The sequence below is a fragment of the Pristiophorus japonicus genome, chromosome 1 (genome assembly GCF_044704955.1).
Source record: "Pristiophorus japonicus isolate sPriJap1 chromosome 1, sPriJap1.hap1, whole genome shotgun sequence".
Lineage (NCBI taxonomy): Eukaryota > Metazoa > Chordata > Chondrichthyes > Pristiophoridae > Pristiophorus > Pristiophorus japonicus.
Window position 1 is genome coordinate 160,479,213 of NC_091977.1, and position 20,643 is coordinate 160,499,855.

At 43.2% G+C, this 20,643-nt stretch overlaps 1 protein-coding gene across 4 annotated transcripts in view; it reads right to left on the reverse strand.

The window, feature by feature from the left end:
• pam (peptidylglycine alpha-amidating monooxygenase) overlaps window positions 1-20,643 on the reverse strand; it is a 398,693-nt gene that overhangs the window by 225,707 nt on the left and 152,343 nt on the right. For 3 of the 4 annotated variants that reach the window (XM_070884267.1, XM_070884245.1, XM_070884252.1), the window contains 2 exons: window positions 4,693-5,175; window positions 4,190-4,310 (listed from right to left, as the gene is read on the reverse strand). In XM_070884267.1, coding sequence (XP_070740368.1) covers window positions 4,190-4,310; window positions 4,693-4,784 — 213 coding nt within the window. In that variant the 5' untranslated portion in view covers window positions 4,785-5,175. Of the gene's footprint in view, window positions 1-4,189; window positions 4,311-4,692; window positions 5,176-16,048; window positions 16,097-20,643 lie in introns of those variants that run through there. The other variant, XM_070884260.1, reaches the window with a different exon arrangement.

Genomic DNA, 20,643 nt, shown 5'->3' on the forward strand with positions numbered 1-20,643 from the left:
CACAGGTTCACCACTCTCTGGGTGAAGAAGTTTCTCCTCATCTCGGTCCTAAATGGCTTACCCCTTATCCTCAGACTGTGACCCCTGGTTCTGGACTTCCCCAACATTGGGAACATTCTTCCTGCATCTAACCTGTCTAAACCCGTCAGAATTTTAAACGTTTCTATGAGGTCCCCTCTCATTCTTCTGAACTCCAGTGAATACAAGCCCAGTTGATCCAGTCTTTCTTGATAGGTCAGTCCCGCCATCCCGGGAATCAGTCTGGTGAATCTTCGCTGCACTCCCTCAATAGCAAGAATGTCCTTCCTCAAGTTAGGAGACCAAAACTGTACACAATACTCCAGGTGTGGCCTCACCAAGGCCCTGTACAACTGTAGCAACACCTCCCTGCCCCTGTATTCAAATCCCCTCGCTATGAAGGCCAACATGCCATTTGCTTTCTTAACCGCCTGCTGTACCTGCATGCTAACCTTCAATGACTGATGTACCATGACACCCAGGTCTCGTTGCACCTTCCCTTTTCCTAATCTGTCACCATTCAGATAATAGTCTGTCTCTCTGTTTTTACCACCAAAGTGGATAACCTCACATTTATCCACATTATACTTCATCTGCCATGCATTTACCCACTCACCTAACCTATCCAAGTCACTCTGCAGCCTAATAACATCCTCCTCGCAGCTCACACTGCCACCCAACTTAGTATCATCCGCAAATTTGGAGATACTGCATTTAATCCCCTCGTCTAAATCATTAATGTACAATGTAAACAGCTGGGGCCCCAGCACAGAATCTTGCGGCACCCCACTAGTCACTGCCTGCCATTCTGAAAAGTACCCGTTTACTCCTACTCTTTGCTTCCTGTCTGACAACCAGTTCTCAATCCACGTCAGCACACTACCCCCAATCCCATGTGCTTTAACTTTGCACATTAATCTCTTGTGTGGGACCTTGTCGAAAGCCTTCTGAAAGTCCAAATATACCACATCAACTGGTTCTCCTTTGTCCACTTTACTGGAAACATCCTCAAAAAATTCTAGAAGATTTGTCAAGCATGATTTCCCTTTCACAAATCCATGCTGACTTGGACCTATCATGTCACCATTTTCCAGATGCACTGCTATGACATCCTTAATAATTGATTCTATCATTTTACCCACTACTGAGGTCAGACTGACCGGTCTATAATTCCCTGTTTTCTCTCTCCCTCCTTTTTTAAAAAGTGGGGTTACATTGGCTACCCTCCACTCCATAGGAACTGATCCAGAGTCAATGGAATGTTGGAAAATGACTGTCAATGCATCCGCTATTTCCAAGGCCACCTCCTTAAGTACTGGCCCTGGGGATTTATCAGCCTTCAATCCCATCAATTTCCCCAACACAATTTCCCGACTAATAAAGATTTCCCTCAGTTCCCCCTCCTTATTAGACCCTCTGACCCCTTTTATATCCGGAAGGTTGTTTGTATCCTCCTTAGTGAATACCGAACCAAAGTACTTGTTCAATTGGTCTGCCATTTCTTTGTTCCCCGTTATGACTTCCCCTGATTCTGACTGCAGGGGACCTACGTTTGTCTTTACTAACCTTTTTCTCTTTACATACCTATAGAAACTTTTGCAATCCACCTTAATGTTCCCTGCAAGCTTCTTCTCGTACTCCATTTTCCCTGCCCTAATCAAACCCTTTGTCCTCCTCTGCTGAGTTCTAAATTTCTCCCAGTCCCCAGGTTCGCTGCTATTTCTGGCCAATTTGTATGCCACTTCCTTGGCTTTAATACTATCCCTGATTTCCCTAGATAGTGACGGTTGAGCCACCTTCCCTTTTTTATTTTTACGCCAGACAGGAATGTACAATTGTTGTAATTCATCCATGCGGTCTCTAAATGTCTGCCATTGCCCATCCACAGTCAACCCCCTAAGTATCATTCGCCAATCTATCCTAGCCAATTCACGCCTCATACCTTCAAAGTTACCCTTCTTTAAGTTCTGGACCATGGTCTCTGAATTTACTGTTTCATTCTCCATCCTATTGCAGAAATCCACCATATTATGGTCACTCTTCCCCAAGGGGCCTCGCACAATGAGATTGCGAATTAATCCTCTCTCATTACACAACACCCAGTCTAAGATGGCCTCCCCCCTAGTTGGTTCCTCAACATATTGGTCTAGAAAACCATCCCTTATGCACTCCAGGAAATCCTCCTCCACCGTATTGCTTCCAGTTTGGTTAGCCCAATCTATGTGCATATTAAAGTCACCCATTATAACTGCTACACCTTTATTGCATGCACCCCTAATTTCCTGTTTGATGCCCTCCCCAACAGTATAAACATCATGGTAACCAGAATAGACCGCTATTGGAACTCCATTAGTCACTCTTTCCCACCCCCCCCCCCCCCCCCCCCCACCGCTTCCCCCCCAAAATCAATGCTTTTACCATTATCTTCATCATATGCTTTTTGGCGCTGTCAGTTTCCAATCCAATTATCTAATCTTCCATTAATTCTATAAACTAACCTTTATAAATCTCATTAGTGGAACTTTATCATAGGGCTTCTGTAAATGGATTGCCATCATCTACCAATTTAGTTACCTCTTCAAAGAAGAATTGAAAATTATTCCAAAATATCTGTAGGGCACAACTGTTAATCCAAAAGGCTATTTATTATGGGCCTATGCACTTGTTGGCTGGCCACAGACAGCATCGAGTAAAATGCTCAAGCATAATACATTTCCTTCGTAATTTTTAACAGGTAGCTAGATGCATTAGACTCCCAAGAAGTATCTGTCTTCCTTTAATCCCAACCACTAAAAGCAGGATGAGATCACAAACCTATTTGGAAAACAAGCCAGTATCCAATCACTCTGCAGTGCAATCCCTGCATTAACATACTAGGGCCAATGTTATGAAATCACATGCTCATAAATTCTTAATATGTTTGAAGCTCCATTCAGGAGTGCAATTTCATTGAATTGGCCCTACAGTTCCATCCTTTGGCTTTTATTCCCCTTTCTGACTTTTTTGTCATATGATTTCAAGAGCACCAGCAGCTATTCACCTCCTCACCCAAGCACCAATTCTTCATGTGATCCTGGATAATAAATTTGAACAGGGTATTTTACCATGGACCAATAACCAGTTCAGTCCTTTTCTCATCCAACATGTACTCTTTCCTGCAGAAGTCAATGAATAGCAATCAGAACTAGGGACTAATTCTCGAGTACAGGTATTACTTATTGCATAAGAACTGGCATCCTTTTAAATGCATCTCATTTGTTTATTATACAGTTAACAGGTTGTGTTTCAAAATTCCAATTGTATTTATTTTATATTTTAGAAGTCAAGCTTTTTTGACAATTTATGCTTTTACCCTACATTTAAGCAGCTTTTCCTACAGATTTTTCTTAAACCCTATGAAATAATGAGTGCTATCTGCAACTATGAGTCATCCCTTCTGCAGAGCAAGTCCTATTAAATTGTGCAATTCTGGTTATGTTGCTGCAGTCTCTCAAGGTTTTAGTACAAAATGAAATTGGCATTTCCAAAGTCCTTTACTGTCTTTGAGCGAGCAGAAATTAATTAAGCAGAAGGTTCATGGAGAATGCAGTATTGTAAAATTAAAAGAAATCTCCAAATATCTATGCAGAAATGTAATGAAAATAAAGTCTAATCCTTTAGTAGTGGCACTGATGATGCAAAATAAAAAGATAATATTTAGGATGCATTTTGTTTTAACAGATTTTCTCCATTATATTGCTCCTCTCTGCTGGACGTAAAATCCAACCTTTTCTTATTTCACTTCCCTTGAGACCGAGATCATTGGCCCATTGCCATAAAAACTATTATCTTGTAAAAAGTATTTAGGTCCTAGCTTGATAACTTAGTTTCTGAGATAAATGTTTAACCATGTAATTTATTCATCAACACCTACAGTATGAATTCTAATAGAAAGGGACAGAAATTAAAACAAAACTATTAAATAATTTTAGTCATGTCATTATCGTAGAACTAGTTAGCAATTTCATAAAAATGCCACATTACTATAAATACATTTAGCATTCTTATTGGACATTTTAGCAAGTTATTGCAATAAGTGAAATAATGATTGATTTTAATTTTGTCAACTTGAAAAAAAACACCTACTCGGATAAAAATGCACTAAAAACAGAGAGAAATAAAAGGTGAATACCATCAAAGGTGTTACTCCAGGCATTCTAACTTCAAGTTTAAAGTTAGGGGAATTTGGTGAAATCTCTGGATGTCTGTTTTTGGGACAATTGGAGGGCAATGCCCATGGGCTTTGCTGATACCTAGGGAAAAACAAAACCATTTTTTAAAATAGTATTTTCTTTAAGAAAAACAAAAAATGCAATTTACAGAAAACATGCTAGAGTACATGCTAAAAGGTACAGGTAACAATCAAATGAACTGTTTCTAATTACAATGCATTTTCCCACCTGATATGGAAGCTTGAGAAAACTAGAACTTTAAGGATAATATATATTATCATTCTCACAAGATAGTTTTACACAGAAAATTTATAAATGGCTGTTGAACTATTTACAATCGTGAGTAGGATTGTATGCATTTATTTTCATGTTAAAAAGTGAGCGAGAAGAATAGTTCATGAGCTTATGCATGCACTAATTAATTACATTAACAAAGCAAGGATGATTCCACATTCATACCTACCTCTTTAAGAGAGAGAGCGTGCTTTCATGAGACATACAGTTGTTCTGAAGGATTAGAAATACCAACAGCAATTTGTTAATGAAACCAGCCATGTCCACTCTGCTACTTCTGTTCAGATCTTGGATGAAAAACAGTGAAATTCTATCAGCTATAAACGTGAGAATCCTTCAGCAGCATGAATTCAGAGCTGGGATATCAGCAGCACTGCAGATGTAGCAATCGTCAGTCCATCAGTCTAAAAGGTGACGCACTGTAAATCAGCCAGGCGAATGAAGCTTCTTTGCTGTCTCTATTAGTGAGCACAAAATTCTCAACCGTTCTTCTCATTCAGACATCTCATTCAGAGATAAATAACCAAATAAATCTGAGTTTTCCCAGAGGGTCAGGCCCCAGTTTAAACACTCACAGCTTCAGACCATCACTCTCCTCATAATCAATGATTGACAGCACAGAGACCGGCTTCAGTCTTCATTCAGATGGAACCTATTAAAAGAAAAACAGATCACGTATGACTAATGCATTACTGAATTAGACCTCAGCAAATCCTTGCTCAGGCTCTTTATTATTGTAATTTCAGAAGCTGCAGCTCAGTGCCAGTGTTCCTTAACTTGAGCTGATCTTTGGATCCCATTCTGACCACTAGCATTTTATTACAAAGTGACAACGATATACCATTATGAGTTCTTTCAAATAACACCCAAAGCAACGCCAAAGATATCAGCCGAGGGCGCCTACAAAACAGCACACTGATCTAGAGAGATATACTTTACAAAGTAGAAATGTAATTTCTTCATCAATCACATCAATTTAGGTTGGCTTTTACTATAAAACTTCAACTGCACTAATAACAGTCCTTGTTCATGGTTTGTAACCCCCACCCCAGTGTCCAATGCTTACAGCAATCCATTTACAGAATGAACACAGATTTTATTTCCATTTTAGAACAACTTGGGCCCAAATTCAGTACCGCAGGAAAGCTGGTGCTCCCCCCACCTTTTTGTGGCCATTAGCGTCAAAATATTTTCATGGCTGGGCCATCCCATATTCAGCTCCAAAAGTGAACAATTGAGTTCCAGCGCTAATGAACCCTTCCAAAGTGAACTTTTCAATGGTGCGGCTGTTTTAACTTGAGCGTTATCACCACAGAAATTCAGCATGCAGGTAAGGGTTTCTAATGAGCCAGCTTCCCCCTGTTTTTTTTTAAAAAGGCTAGGGTTTGCAGCAAGGCCCTGAGGGGGGAAGGAGGTTGGAAGGATGGCTGGTGTAAGAGGTGCAAGAAGAGCTAACAGATTCACTGATATGGAGCTTGAGACACTGATGGACAGTGTGGAGGACAGAAGAATACTGTTTCCTGACATGGGTAGACCTGGCAGACAAGGCAGTACATAATGCATGGAGGGAGATTGCAGGGGAGACATCAGGCACCTCCATATATGTGAGGATGCACCCACCGAGGAGGGTGCTGGCCAGTCTGCACCTGGCCCTTCCAGGGTGGCGATGGGTTGATGCCTCCTAGCTCTGGGGCAACGGGGATCCTCCTCCTCCTCCTCCTCCTCAGGTGGTACTGCTGGCTCAACCTCCAGCAGTTGTCCCTTCATGATGGCCAGGTTGTGCAGCATGCAGCAGAACGCAACGATTATGGAGACCCGTTGAGGAGAGTACTGCAAGGTGCCACCAGAGCGGTCCAGGCACCGGAATCTCTGCTTAAGGATACCTATGCACTGCTCGATGATGCACCTGGTGACACAATGAGCATCATTGTATGCATGCTCTAGTGCTGTCCTGCGGTTCCACAGTGGAATGAGCAGCCAAGTGGACAAGGGATATCCCTTGTCCCCAAGCAGCCAATTGCAATCCTGATTCGTGCCGGTGAAGGCGGCGGGCACACTGGTCTGGCGCAGAATGAACGAATCATGGCTGCTGCCTCGCTTGCCCGCTGCCTGTCTGCACGGTGCTGATGGTGATGCCTTCTCCTGCGTGCCACCCTGCTTCTGAGCAGGTGTACCAGGTGTCACCCTCCCAACACTCCTGCCAACCTCAGGGTGAACCCTGCCAAGCAGTTCTCTGCAGCCCACAGGACTCCACTGAAGAGTCAGACCTGAAAGTTGTACAAAAGTCTGTGCAAACCTCTGATCAGCACTCAGCAGGTTAAATGGAGCCAAAACAATTAATAAAACTATTAAAAGATAAATACAGTAGATGCTGTAATCTTAAATAAAAATACAAAAATTAATAAAACTATTTCCCTACCAAAGCGCCCCGATCGCAGCAACACTCCAGCAGTGTCCCGTTCGAGCACCGACTCGAATACCTCGCGGGGGCACCACTGGGAAAAGTCTTACCTTTTGGCAGCTGAAAATCCCTGTCCTTGCCGCTTTCCAGCAGCCCGCACGCTGCAGAGCTCTCCGCTGGAATGTCTCCTTTACAGCGGCTTCACCGCACTGTTTCGGGCGGAAGTGCACACCGCTCAAATCCCCCCCCCCCCCCCCCCCGAGCTAAATATGGCTCGGGGAGGGAAAATCATCTGACCGTGGCGGCCGACCGATTTTATCGGTTGCCCGTCAAACTCCGTGGTAGCCGTCCCTTTGGAACAGTGAATTTCGGCCCCTTCACTTAAATAGGCAGATAATCACTCCTATAGATTTCTCTCCCATAGCTACTTCATTGAAATTCCAAATGATGCCACTAGCTTATCAGGTCAAAGCAAAAGAAGGAAGTTTAAAGTATCCTCTAAGCAGCACAACTATAAAAGAATAACATTCACTGCAAAGAGAAGCCTTTACTGGAGATCTTCTGGCTATAATTTAATAGGTAAGACTGGAACCAAGCTGAAGGCAGTCCCAGTCAGCTTGACAACAGGCACTGGAGGAGAATGGTGCAGTTGGCCATGTCAAAGGCCACAAAGAGTTCAAAGGAGGACAAAGAGAGATAATGCACCATAGTCACAGTGGATATCATTTGTGACTTTGATTAGGACTGTTACATGCTGCGGCAAGGCAGAAACCTGACTGGACAGATTCAAACAAGGAGATGTGGGAAAGATAGGTATGAACTTTTGGATGCGACAATACATTCAAGAACTTTGGAGAGGAAAGATAAATTGGAGATGGGGTGGTAGTTTGCAAGCAAAGACAGGACAAGGGCAGCTTTTTTCAGGACAGTTTTCAAAGGGAAAGGAACAGTATCCGAAGAGATGGAGCCATTTACCATTTCAGCAGGAATGGGTGCAGAATGGGAAGACAGTAAATGAGGTCAAAGAAGGGAGGTGGATCTCATGGACAAGGTGAACGTGGGAAAATGGGAATGAAACTTGAGAAAGGCACAAAGTCAGAGCTGTGGTAGGGGAGAGCCAGAGGGGAGGTTTTCTTGATGGGAAAGAGAAAGAGGGGGAAGCAACTGAGGCAGCTGAATGTATGATCCAGCGACAAATAAGTCTGTGAACTACCTGATCATGTTGTTGCTAGTGAGGGTGGAGGGAACAGGGCAGAGGACTTTAATGGAGATGGTTAGCAGTGGAGAATAGAAGCTGGGGATTACTTTTGCTCTCCAGGAGGATTCTGGAGTAGTTGTTGTGGCAGAGGACAGTGAGGCCTCAGAGTGCTTTATACAGTCAGTCAGATCAGGTGCTGGATGGCTAAACCAATTGGACCTCAGGGAATGAAGACGAGGGCCATACCAGGGGAACAACTAGGATGGGAGACCAGATCATCAAAAATGGATGTGGAGGAGTGGGTGAGCAAATTGGCAGCTTCTGAATTATTACAGCAAGTGGAAGGCCAAAGCTAGACAATTGGAAATTTGAAAGCGAAGTTGTAAATTACATGGGGACATTTTTCCAGATACAGACACAGAAGGAAATGGGGTTGGAAGGGAATGCGGGTGGTGAGGGATGCAACAAATTGGTCAAATATGGTCTTGTCAATTGTGGAGAGGCCACGAGAGATGGCAAATTTGAGGGGGTGACCGTGAATTTGAGCCGTAGAGTTTATATGGAGGGAAAGGTTTAACAAGGGCAGGAGGGCAATGAATTCAGGGGGAAGTGGTTAAGGGGAGCTGAGATGATCACTGAGAATGAGGATTTTTTTCAATACAGCGGCTGAGTAGGAAAGGAGGGTGGATACATAACATAAGAAATAGGAGCAGGAGTAGGTTATATGGTCCCTTGAGCCTGCTCCACGATTCAATAAGATCATAGCTGATCTGATCATGGACTCAGCTCCACTTCCCTCCCTGCTCCCCATAACCCCTTATCGTTTAAGAAACTGTCTATTTCTATCTTAAATTTATTCAATGTCCCAGTTTCCACAGCTGTCTGAGGCAGGGAATTCCACAGATTTACAACCCTCAGAAGAAATTTCTCCTTATCTCAGTTTTAAATGGACGGCCCCTTATTCTAAGATCATGCCCTCTAGTTCTCGTCTCCCTCATCAGTGGAAACATCCTCTCTGCATCCACCTTGTCAAGCCCCCTCAAAATCTTATACGTTTCGATAAGATCATCTCTCATTCTTCTGAATTCCAATGAGTTGAGGCCCAACCGACCCAATCTTTCTTCATAAGTCAACCCCCTCAACTCCGGAATCAACCTAGTGAACCTTCTCTGAACTACCTCCAAAGCAAGTATATCCTTTCGTAAATATGGAAACCAAAACTGCACGCAGTATTCCAGGTGTGGCCTCACCAATAACCTGCACAGCTGTAGCAAGACTTCCCTGCTTTTATACTCCATCCCCTTTGCAATAAAGGTCAAGATTCCATTGGCCTTCCTGATCACTTGCTGAACCTGCATACTATCCTTTTGCGTTTCATGCACAAGTACCCCCAGGTCCCGCTGTACTGCAGCACTTTGAAATCTTTCTCCATTTAAATAATAACTTGCTCTTTGATTTTTTTCTGCCAAAGTTCATGACCTCACACTTTCCAAAATTATACTCCATCTGACAAATTTTTGCCCACTCACTTAGCCTGTCTATGTCCTTTTGCAGATTTTTTGTATCCTCCTCACACATTGCTTTTCCTCCCATCTTTGTATCGTCAGCAAATTTGGCTACGTTACACTCAGTCCCTTCTTCCAAGTCGTTAATATGGATTGTAAATAGTTGGAGTCCCAGCACTGATCCCTGCGGCACTCCACTAGTTACTGGTTACCAACCAGAGAATGAACTATTTATCCCGACTCTCTGTTTTCTGTTAGTTAGCCAATCCTCTATCCATGCTAATATATTACCCCCAACCCCATGAATTTTATCTTGTGCAGTAATCTTTTATGTGGCACCTTGTCAAATGCCTTCTGGAAGTCCTCAAGAACAAACTCAGGATAGGGCTTGAGTAGGTGGTAGAGAACAAGAATTTTAAAATAGAAATCAAAGGGCTGGTACAAGGCGAGGTTCTCAAAGGAGGAGGTGCCAAAGTAGTGAGGAGAGACCAAGGTGTGATTTGGTGATAAGAGCTACTCTACCACTTTGCCAGTTTGGCTAGGATAGATGGTGGAAAGTAATACCAGGCAGGAGGCTTTAGTAAGAGGCAAGGTGTCACCATCTGTGTGCCAAGTTTCAGATAAAATCAATTCATCAATGCAATCATCCACAATATGATCATGGATGACAAGTGAATGCACATCTGGAAGGAAATGCAGAGAGGGCAATGATTGTTGATTGGCTGTTAGAATCCATGGGGCAGTGATGGGTTGGGTGAATGGGACAGAAAAGAACTTGATGTGAGGTTAGCTCCCAGCTATAAGATTTACAAGAGGGTTGGAGCAGTTGAGGTTGCAGCTCATCGGCAGGCAGTGTTGGATGTCTCGATGGATCCGCTGGAGAATGCAGAGAAGCACCCAACCTTTGGGCTTATTCAAGGGGGCTTTAAGCCTGGGAGGTTGGCAGAGGAGTAGTGATAGGTTGGGTTAGGGGACAAAATATCCACGAGGGGATGAATGAAAGATGACATGAATGGGTGACAGGAATGCAAGAGACAAGAAAGACCAAGATAAATTAAAAGGGAGATGGGAAAAATGGGCTTAGCTCCACAGTAGCAGCCAAAATGCATATGCATAGACACATATCTGCTTATTTATCTAAATTTTAAAATTCAGCATTTGCCAGCTTGTAAAAGTCCAGCACTAATACCACCAAGCCTATATAAACCACATTAAATGCAGTAGCTCAGTACTGAAAAAATGAGAGGGGAATAACTTGAGCTGAAGTGGATATTTGATCACCTACATAACATTTGGGTAGACAACAAAAGTTATTTGGTAGAGTTCGGCTTTGTTGGAACTAATGAACAATAAATAATACATTGGTTGAAAGTGGTCATTTTACAAAATGAACAGCTGTAATTCCTCAAGAAGCTGCTGTGTAGAGGGCAGTGTAGCCACCGAGTGGATTTTAGCCAGGGAATGGACTCTGGGGAATCAACGGAAATGGGGATCAGGTGGGAAAGTGGAGTTGAGGTCGAAGATCAGCCAGGATCTTACTGAATGGCGGAGCAGGCTCGAGGGGCCATGTGGCCTACTCCTAATTCTTGTGTTCTAATGTTCCTAAAAGACAGCCGCAATGAAGACTTCACAATATCTAATTGGACAAAATCTACTGGTTAAATAACAATAGTAACAGAATGTGGTGTATTCTGAATCTGGTGACACCCTCTATTTGGAAGGCGAATCAACTTTTCACCTTACAGATAGTGAGGTTTACTAACAAATTGGTCCCTAAACAACCAACGTTCACTGTTCATCAAATTGGAATAAAAGGAATTAAAAAATAGAAAGATAATCCAGATTGTTAAAAATCATTTTAAGAATGAAGGGTTAGATTTCATGGCTGTACTTTTATAATATTCTCCGAGTTTGAACACTGATTTTTTTGAAGCACTAAAAACTCAAAAGTAGTCCAGTAAAACATTAAAATCAATACAGTTATTAGCCCAATGTCAATATAAACACATGAACGTATCCAAGCAGAAAAAGGAAATTATTCATGCACAAGGCATTATTAATACACAATACACATGAATATAGAACACCAGGAAAGTCTCAGCACAGATATGAAATCCTAAACATATGTTAAGCCAATGTTTTACATCAGTCTTAAGAAATTACTAAGAATCTATAACACAAGTACACGCAAGTAAAGCATAATTTATGAAAAAACTCAAATAATGGAATGCCTACAAGGCATCTGGTCAGATAAAATGCAACCCATAATACTCAAGGTAATGAGAGAGAAATAGGCAAGACTCTGATTAACCATTTTTTAAGAGTTGCATAAACAGAGAAGCAACACTTGAGGGCTGAAGAGCAAATCTTGTCCCAATATTCATAAAAAGAAATAAACCTTGAAATTAGCCCAACATCTGCAGTGGGGAAATTGTTTGAAAGTACTAATAAGGATGCTATTAGTACTCACTCATCTAAACAACAGAGACCGCAGGGAGTTGTCAGCATGGGTTTAGAAACAATAAGACACGTCTCATTAAACTGTTGGAATAATTCAAGGATGTACCTAAATTACTGAACAAAGGCTATCTAGTACATATAATTTACTTGGATTTTAAGGCGGCACTTGATATGAGACTTTATAAGATTAAGCTTATTATGCAACTAATGGCAGATTAACGAGCTAGATTGAAAACTAGGTTGGCTGCAAAAGGTTGCCATCAACAGAGAAAGCTCTGTACAGGGTAACATAGGCTAGTGTTCCCAATCCCCTTCTGTTCACGCATTTATAAATAGTTTGGAGGAACTTGTAATGTTACAAAATATATTGGTAATACTTAGAATTGTAGCCAAGTGACAAATATGAGGGACTTGAACAATTAAGTAGATGGGTTAAGGAATAGCAAGATAGATTTTAAGAGGTAAACGTATTTACTTGGTTAGGTTGATAATCGGTGGGGTTAGGCAAAGTGAAACTCAGTCTTATCTTTACAGGGAGGACACCGCTAAGATTAGCATCAGGGCACAAAACAGAAGTCTCCTTTTTGATTAAATTTCAGTCAAGTTTTTTTCATCTAATGTGAGGTTATTTGATACTCACGTGTTTTCCTTTTCTTGAGAATACTGAACTGTGTCCAAGGAGCAGTTATTTGGTACAGCATGTAACAAAATGGTTCCAAATAAGTAATATCAGTAGGCGATATTATCTGGTTAGCAGCAAAGTTCTGCCCATTACCAAAAATGTAGTGGAAGCTGAAAGTATGCATGAGCCGATACCTGTACCAACAATTTTTCAGCAAAGTGGCTTCCTAATGTCAGGAACTTTTTGAACATCTGATTTAAGATTTGCCTCAACTAATCTCACAACTTCAGTTTTGGCAAAATGTCCACATTTGGGCTCAATTTTTTGGCGTACTTTAAGAGTTACGGGCGTTTTTTTGGGGCCTAAAAATTTTTCCAAGTTTCCACATTGGATTTCTTCTCTCCCCTCCCCCCGACCCCCACTCTCTCTCTCCTCCCGGAACGGCCCTGAGGGTTCCGGATTCTGGACGCTGCACCTGTACTAAGGCACAATGTTAGGTGCTCAGCATCTATCATTCCACAACAAAATCAACCACTGAAAAAAAAGTGTCTTCAATTAAGATGCTTACAACAAAGAAAGATCATTATATGTACACTGTAGGATTTAACTTGGAAAGGAGGAAATCTTGTAGAGGTTGAACCTCCCTTATCCGGAACCCTCGGGACCTGGCCTGTTCTGGATAAGGGATTTTTCTGGATGAAGGGGGGGTCACGTTAAATTGGATGGTACAGGTACTGAGCAAGGGGATATCGGGGCTGGCTGGCTTGGGAGTGTGGCAGGGAGATCATGGGGTTTGGGGGGGGGGGGGGGCGTAGGGGTGGATCGCAGGGTCAGGCCAGCGATTGCGGGAGTCGGCAGCGAGGAAGGACTTCAATTTGTTCATGTTGGAGTTCTGCGCATGCGCCACCCGGTGGCCGGGAATGGTTCTCGACGAGGGATGGCTCTTGATAAGGGAGGTTTAACCTGTAGCTTGTTACAGTAACATAAGCTGCTCAACCAATATTTCAAAGTTGATGCATTAATTAGACATTTGCACATAAAAGAATTCTCTAGTCTACATCAAATGGTGTTTCAAAAGATTTTACAGTTGATATCATAGATATTTCCTCTGTAATCATAACTGTGCCCTCAACTTCATTGTTCTAAGTTTTTAAATTGCGAAGCAAGCCCAAATACAAACTTAATATGACTCAAATAGTATTTAATTTGCTCCTCTTCCATATTAACACAAAAATTGTTGTAAATAATTACATTTGGAGCAGCAGTCATCGAGGCAGCATTAACAGAGAACTCATTCAGAAAGGAAGAGATCCTGACCAAAAGTAAGTTATTCTGTTGATAACTGGCAGTCGAATCACATTAAATTCTAATAGTTTACAGAATGCTCACACCAACTGCATGTAGAAAAATAATGGGCTGGATTTTCGGCTTGGCTGCACCTCAGTTATCACCCGACCGACATTTTGGGCGAATGGTTTGCAGCGGCACAAAAACTTACCGCCCCGCCTCGAGTTTCACTGAGATCACGACGCCAATCCTTGTGCACCATTGCGCTAGCACCCCTGATACAAAATTCGGCGCTAACGCCTCATTTAACACCTGCCCCCAGGAAATGTCTGAAAAACCAGACATTCCCAGGGTGCAGCAGGCGGTATTGGCAGCGTGTTTAAATGGAAGGATGAGGCTCCTACATCATACATCACATTGACTGCAACTGTTGCGCACAGCATGCTGCGTGAAGCTCCGACTTGCAAACAGCACTTTTATCTGCCATTACAGTGCCCTTACAACTTCAGTGAGAGAATTTAATGGGTTTTACTAGTTCGACAGCATATCATGCTCCATGCTATTTTGCCAGGTGGTGTCAAGCTCGAAGAAGAGGTCTTGGCCATGTCAGGCCACTGATGAGGAGAGGTCGATGATGTCTGGGGAGGAGGGCTTACCCCCCCATGGATTTACAGGTACCAGCGGCTCATACCTCCAGCTCTCTGAGAAGCTGTGTGAAAGAAGGATGCGCTTCCAAAAGGCAGAGATATGCCATCTCCTACAGGCAGACAGATGCTGGACCGCTCTGGAGGCAGCCTTCAATACTCCCCTCAACAGGTTTCCGAATTCATTGTGGAGTGCTGCATCTTGCACAACTTAGCCATCATGAGGGGCCAGGCATTGCCAGCGGGGATTGCAGGCCCACCTCAGGAGGAGGAGGACGACGAAGAGGAGCCTGGCCCATTGGATAGTCACCCCATCCACGGGGAGGCAATGTGGAGATGCTGCCGGACCTCGAGTTGCACGTCGCCAGCTCATAATGGAGCGGTTCTCCTAAATGGAGGAAACTGAGGGATGGAGCTAATACTGGACAGGCGATGTGCCCCCATAAAGGCACATCTCTGGTGAACATTGGAATGGTACACAAGACGCCAATGGCAAAGGATGAATCATACATTTTACTGCAACAAAGTAACAAAAACTCCCCCCACCAAAATAAATATGTTGCAAGGCACTGAGCAACAATGAAATTCCTTAAATCAACAAAACTTTTTTTTTTTTAACGCTTGGTTTTGCAGCCCCTGACCATGGAACCTCGTTTTTTGCTGAATTGTGCAGACGAGGGCGTCAACCTTTTCCAGAGGGTATCAGGTCCGCCTCGCCGCCATTACCGCACCAAAATCTCAAAAGCCGAAAATGCAGCCCATTATCAGCTTGGTTTCTAGGATTTTGTAGTTAGAGTAATTTGCAATTGCAATACTGACTGGGGCTGTCTCGATGGCTCAATAGGTAAAGTCAGATTCAATTCTCAGTTTGAGTTATCTTATCTCAGGCAGGGTTTAAGAATGCGGCTCAGCATCCCTGGGCCAGGGAGAGGAAAATTACCCAGCGTCCCTGCTACCAATCACACTGTCCATTGAGCCCTGCCAGAATGTATGGGTGTGTGTAAGGCATAATCGGGTTTGGTTGTAGTCTACCTAATTACTAAATGGGTTTGTTGGTGAGTCAACAGGAGTCCTATGTGAACAGCAACGCCTCTCCCGCCTGCAGGAATAGCACACTTTTAGCAGGATACAGGCCAAAGAAAGAGGAAGAGGCACTCTCACTTGGACTGCAGCACCATAAAGCCAGCTTTTATAGTGCTGTTATTACTCTCCTTTTCTCCGAAGGAAGATGAGACAAGAAAAATAATCATCCCTTCGCAGAGCCACTTTTATTAAACACGGGGAAAGACTGTGTAAAACATCTCAGAAATGATGAAAACTGATGAAAAATATCTTCATGTGCCACATTCAAACTTATTACCCAAAACAGCGTGGGACTTTCATACCATCATACGATACTGCAACTCACCAACAGAAGTTGAATAAATGAAACAACTGATCTACAGTCCCAGATGATAGGCCCATGCTGATCTGCAACCTCTACAACATTCGCACAAGGGCCAAACGCCAACTGGTAACTTGAACCAAATCACGCCACAATATTCTTTCAACTGCACAAACAAATATAAAGGAAGATCCTCACTTTCTCTTATTTCATAACAATTTAAATTCAAAACACTTAGCCACAGATCCTGGTGCAATATGTAATATAACATGCGACTCATAAGTCAAGAATCTAAATGGGGTATAGGAACAAAGAGCTCAATTTTCCCCAAAGCATTTTTTTGGAGTACTCGAAGAGTTACGCCTGATTTTTTTGGGGCCCCAAGTATGCCAAAAAAAGTGTTGCAAATTTCCCCGTTGGATTTCTTCATTTTGGCATGGCCTAACCTGAGGGGTGTGGAGCCTTGATCTGCGTCAAAAAGATCGGGCTGCCATGGTAACCAGGGACACAATGCGAGCTGAGGCTATAAAGTGAAGCATACAGCCACCTCCCAACACTTTAAAAGAATTGAAAAACACATCGCACCACCTTACCTCCAACCCCGCCCGAAGGCAGTCCTGTCTGGTCGCATTCACGGTCACTGGTTCGGGTCTCTCTCTCTCTCACACCTCTCGGACTGTGAGAGCTGAGAATGGAACCGGACAGCCTTCCTGTGTGTGTAAATCAGGGACCGACTCTCTCTCTCTCTCTCTCTCGGGACCAGACTATGTGTGTGTGTGTGTGAGAGAATGGGACCGGACTATGTGTGTGTGAACCAGGGACCGAGAATGGGACCGCTAAGTTGCTGCTATGCGTTTTTCAATTCTTTGTGTGTCCGGACATCTGCTGCGCTACTTTCCTTGCCTGCGCCGATTTCCTTAACTCTAGGAAAGGTTTTTCAGGACAGGCCACATACGCTAGCCTAAACAGAACTGGAGTAACTCTCAGCTGGCCAAACTTCCCTAAATGGCCAGAAGTGGCTTAGGTGGCTGATTACGCCCCTTTGGCTGAAAAAAAAACGGACTTAAAAAATTCGTAACCGAGTTAGGCTGGTGCAAATTGATTGGGGAAACTGGGGATTTTTATGTTAGGCCAGAAAAAGCAGCATGTTCCAAAAAAAAACGGCGCAAATGCTGGGGAAAATTGAGCCCAAAGGGAGTACAAATATACAAATTACTAAAAGTGGCGACACAGGTTAATAAAGCCATAAAAAAAAAAGACAAATCAAGCACTAGAGTTTATTTCTAGAGTGATAGAATTGAAAGGTAGAACAGTCATGGTAAACTTGTATCGAACCTTGGTTAGACCACAATTAGAGTACTGCGCACAATTCTGATCGCCATATTATAAAAAGATATGGAGTCACCGGAGAAGGTGCGAAAAAGATTTACAAGGATGACACCAGAACTGCAAGATTATACGTAACATGAAAGGATGAACAGGCTGGGTCTCCATTCTCTTGAAAAAAGGCTGAGTGGTGATCTAATAGAGGTCTTTAACAATATGAAAAGTTTTGATAAGAGTAAATAGAGTTTCTACTTGTGAGGAAGAGGCCATCATATAAGATAGTAACCAAGAAATCAAATAGTGAATTCAGAAGACTTTTTTTTTTAAACCAGAGAGTGTGTGAATGTGGAACTCTCTACCACAGGGAGTGGTTGAAGCAGATAGTATAGATGCATTTCCTGTTACGTATAATCTTGCAAGTTCTGGTATCACATAACCATATGAGGGAGTAGGAAATAAAGGGTTATGCTGATATCGTTTGATGTGGAAGGATGGGAAGAGGCTCAAGGGGAGCCGACATGGACTGGTTTGGCCAAATGGCCTGTTTCTGTGTTGTATATCCAGGGGCCCAGGGGCAGCACGGGCCAGCCCACACTGGGATGTGTGCGCGCACTAAGTCCGTGCAGCAGAGCAGGTCTCCAGTTGTCTTGGATAATCCTGGCCACTGGACCAAGACCTAGCTCTGTCAAGTCCGTGTGGTGGTTGGTATGCAACGGCCACCACATGTTAAAAAAATTCACGCACAGGCATCTTCCACCCTTGAGGATGTAGTTCAGGTCCTTCATTCGAAACACCTGTAAACTCATCCTTTTTTTTTGGTGTGGAAGCAAGTCATCCTCGTTTCGAGGGACTGCCTATGATGATATTCTTTGTAATTCAACTGTTCAATCCCAATGTAGAAACATGGCACTTGAGGTGTAAACATCTATGAGCTGCATTACAGTATGAAGCACTTAATTGCATGAAGCTCTAAATCAGAGGTGTCCTAACTAGACTGTGTGCAAGGGGCAAGGATGGGGAGGTTGAGGGAAAAGGGGCAAGGCAAGGCAAGTCAATTCTCATGTTTCCTTGCTCCAAACCTTCTGTTTCTATATTACTTTCTATTATTATTTGTTTTCGCCTTCCTTCACAATGTCCTGTTTCCTGTCCCTAACCATCCCCTTTACACCACGGCCGATCAATCCCTTCACACCTCCCTCCCCCACCAGGATGGCCTGAAGGCACGCCGCTTCCTCCTTGAACTGAGGCCCAACCAGTCACCATCCACCACCACCTTCCTCCACCTGGCTAATCTTATTCTCACATTGAAGAACTTCTCCTTGACTCCACTCACTTCCTCCAAATAAAAGGTGGTGCTATGGGAACCCGTATGGGTCGTAGCCATGCCTCTCTTTTCGTGGGTTACGTGGAACATTCATTGTTCTAGTCCTACTCAGGTCCCCTCTCTCACCTATTTTCCGGTACACTGACGATCATCAGTGCTGCTTCCTGCTCTAGCCCCAAACTGGAAAATTTCATCAACTTTGCTTCTAATTTCCACCCTTCCCTCACCGGCCCTTCCCCTCCTCGATTTCTTTATCTCCATTTCTGGGGACCAATATCTACTATAAAGCCCAGTGACTCCCACAGCTATCTTGTTTACACTTCTTCCCACCTGCTTCCTGTAAGAACTCCATTCCATTCTCCCAGTTCCTCCGTTTCCATCGTATGTTTTGATGATGCCACCTTCCATACCAGTGTTTCCAATATGTCTTCCTTTTTCCTCAACTAAGGATTCCCTCCATTGTGGTTGACAGGGCCCTAAACCTTGTCTGTCCCACTTCCCGCACTTCTGCTCTCACCTCTTCCTCTCCCTCTTGGAACCATGATAGAGTCCCCCTTGTCCTCACCTTGCAGCCCACCAGTCTCCACCATTTCTGCCACTTCCAAGACGATGCCACCGCCAAACACATCTTCCCCTCCCCTTTCAGCATTCCGAAGGGATGGTTCCCTCCGCAACACCCTGGTCCACTCTTCAATCACCCCAACATTCCCTCCCCTTCCCACAGCACCTTGCTGTGCAAGCGCAGGTGATGCCCTTTTACCTCCTTCCTTCCCACCATCCAGGGACCTAAACACTCCTTCCAGGCACAACAGTGATTTACTTGTATTTCTTTCAGTTTATTATACTGTATCCTTTGCACACGATGCAGTCTCCTCTACATTGGGAAGACCAAACATAGATTTGGTGATTCCGGTCACTTGAGGTAACTAGCAGAGTAGATAGGGGGAACCAGTGGATGTAGTGTATTTAGATTTTCAGTAGTGTTCGATAAGGTGCCACACAAGAGGTTATTGCACAAAATTAGAGATCAAGGGATTGAGGATGGTTAACGGACAGAAAAGAGATAGTAGGAATAAAGAGGTAATTTTTGCATTTGCAGGCTGTAACTAGTGGGGTACTGCCAGGATCAGTGCTTGGGCCTCAGCTATTTACAATCTATATTAATGACTTGGATGAAGAGACCGAGTGTAATGTATTGAAGTTTGCTGATGATACAAAGCTAAGTGAAAAAATAAGTTGTGAGGAGGTTGCAAAGAGGCTGCAAAGGGACATAGACAGGTTAAGTAAGTGGGCAAGAAGATAGCATAAGGAACAAAATGTGGAGAAATGTGAAATTAACCACTTTGGTAGGAAAAATAAAGAAGCAGAATATTTTTTTAAATGGTGAGAGATTGGGAAATGTTGGTATTCAGAGATACCTGGATGTCCTTGTATACAAAATGACAAAGTTAACATGCAGATACAGCATACAATTAGGAAAACAAATAGTGCGTGCTATAATTTCTTCTTATGTGGCTCGGTGTCAAATTTTTGCCTTCCAACACTCCTGTGAAGTGCCTTGGGACGTTTTACTACGTTAAAGGCGCTATATAAATACAAGTTGTTGTTGTAAGCCCTTACAGGTACAACGTTCAAAATCCTTGGGACTGAGTCCATTTCGGTTTTTGAGTTTTTTTGAATTTCTAACAAAAAAATCAACAGTCTGAAATCCGTAATCCTCGACCTAATTTGTGCAGGGCTTTGAGCGGCGAGTACAAAAATCCAGCATAGATTCAGTAGGGGATTCTGGATTTCAGACTTGATTTTGTCTGAAATCCGAAATCCTCGACAAAATCCATGCCGGATTTCAGGTTTTGCCTCAAAAATGTCTGGTTTTCTGTCAATAATTCCGGATTACGAACGACTTCATCAGCTATGCGCAAAATGTCCGGTTTTTGGACAATTCTGGTTTTCGGAGTTCGGGATTCGG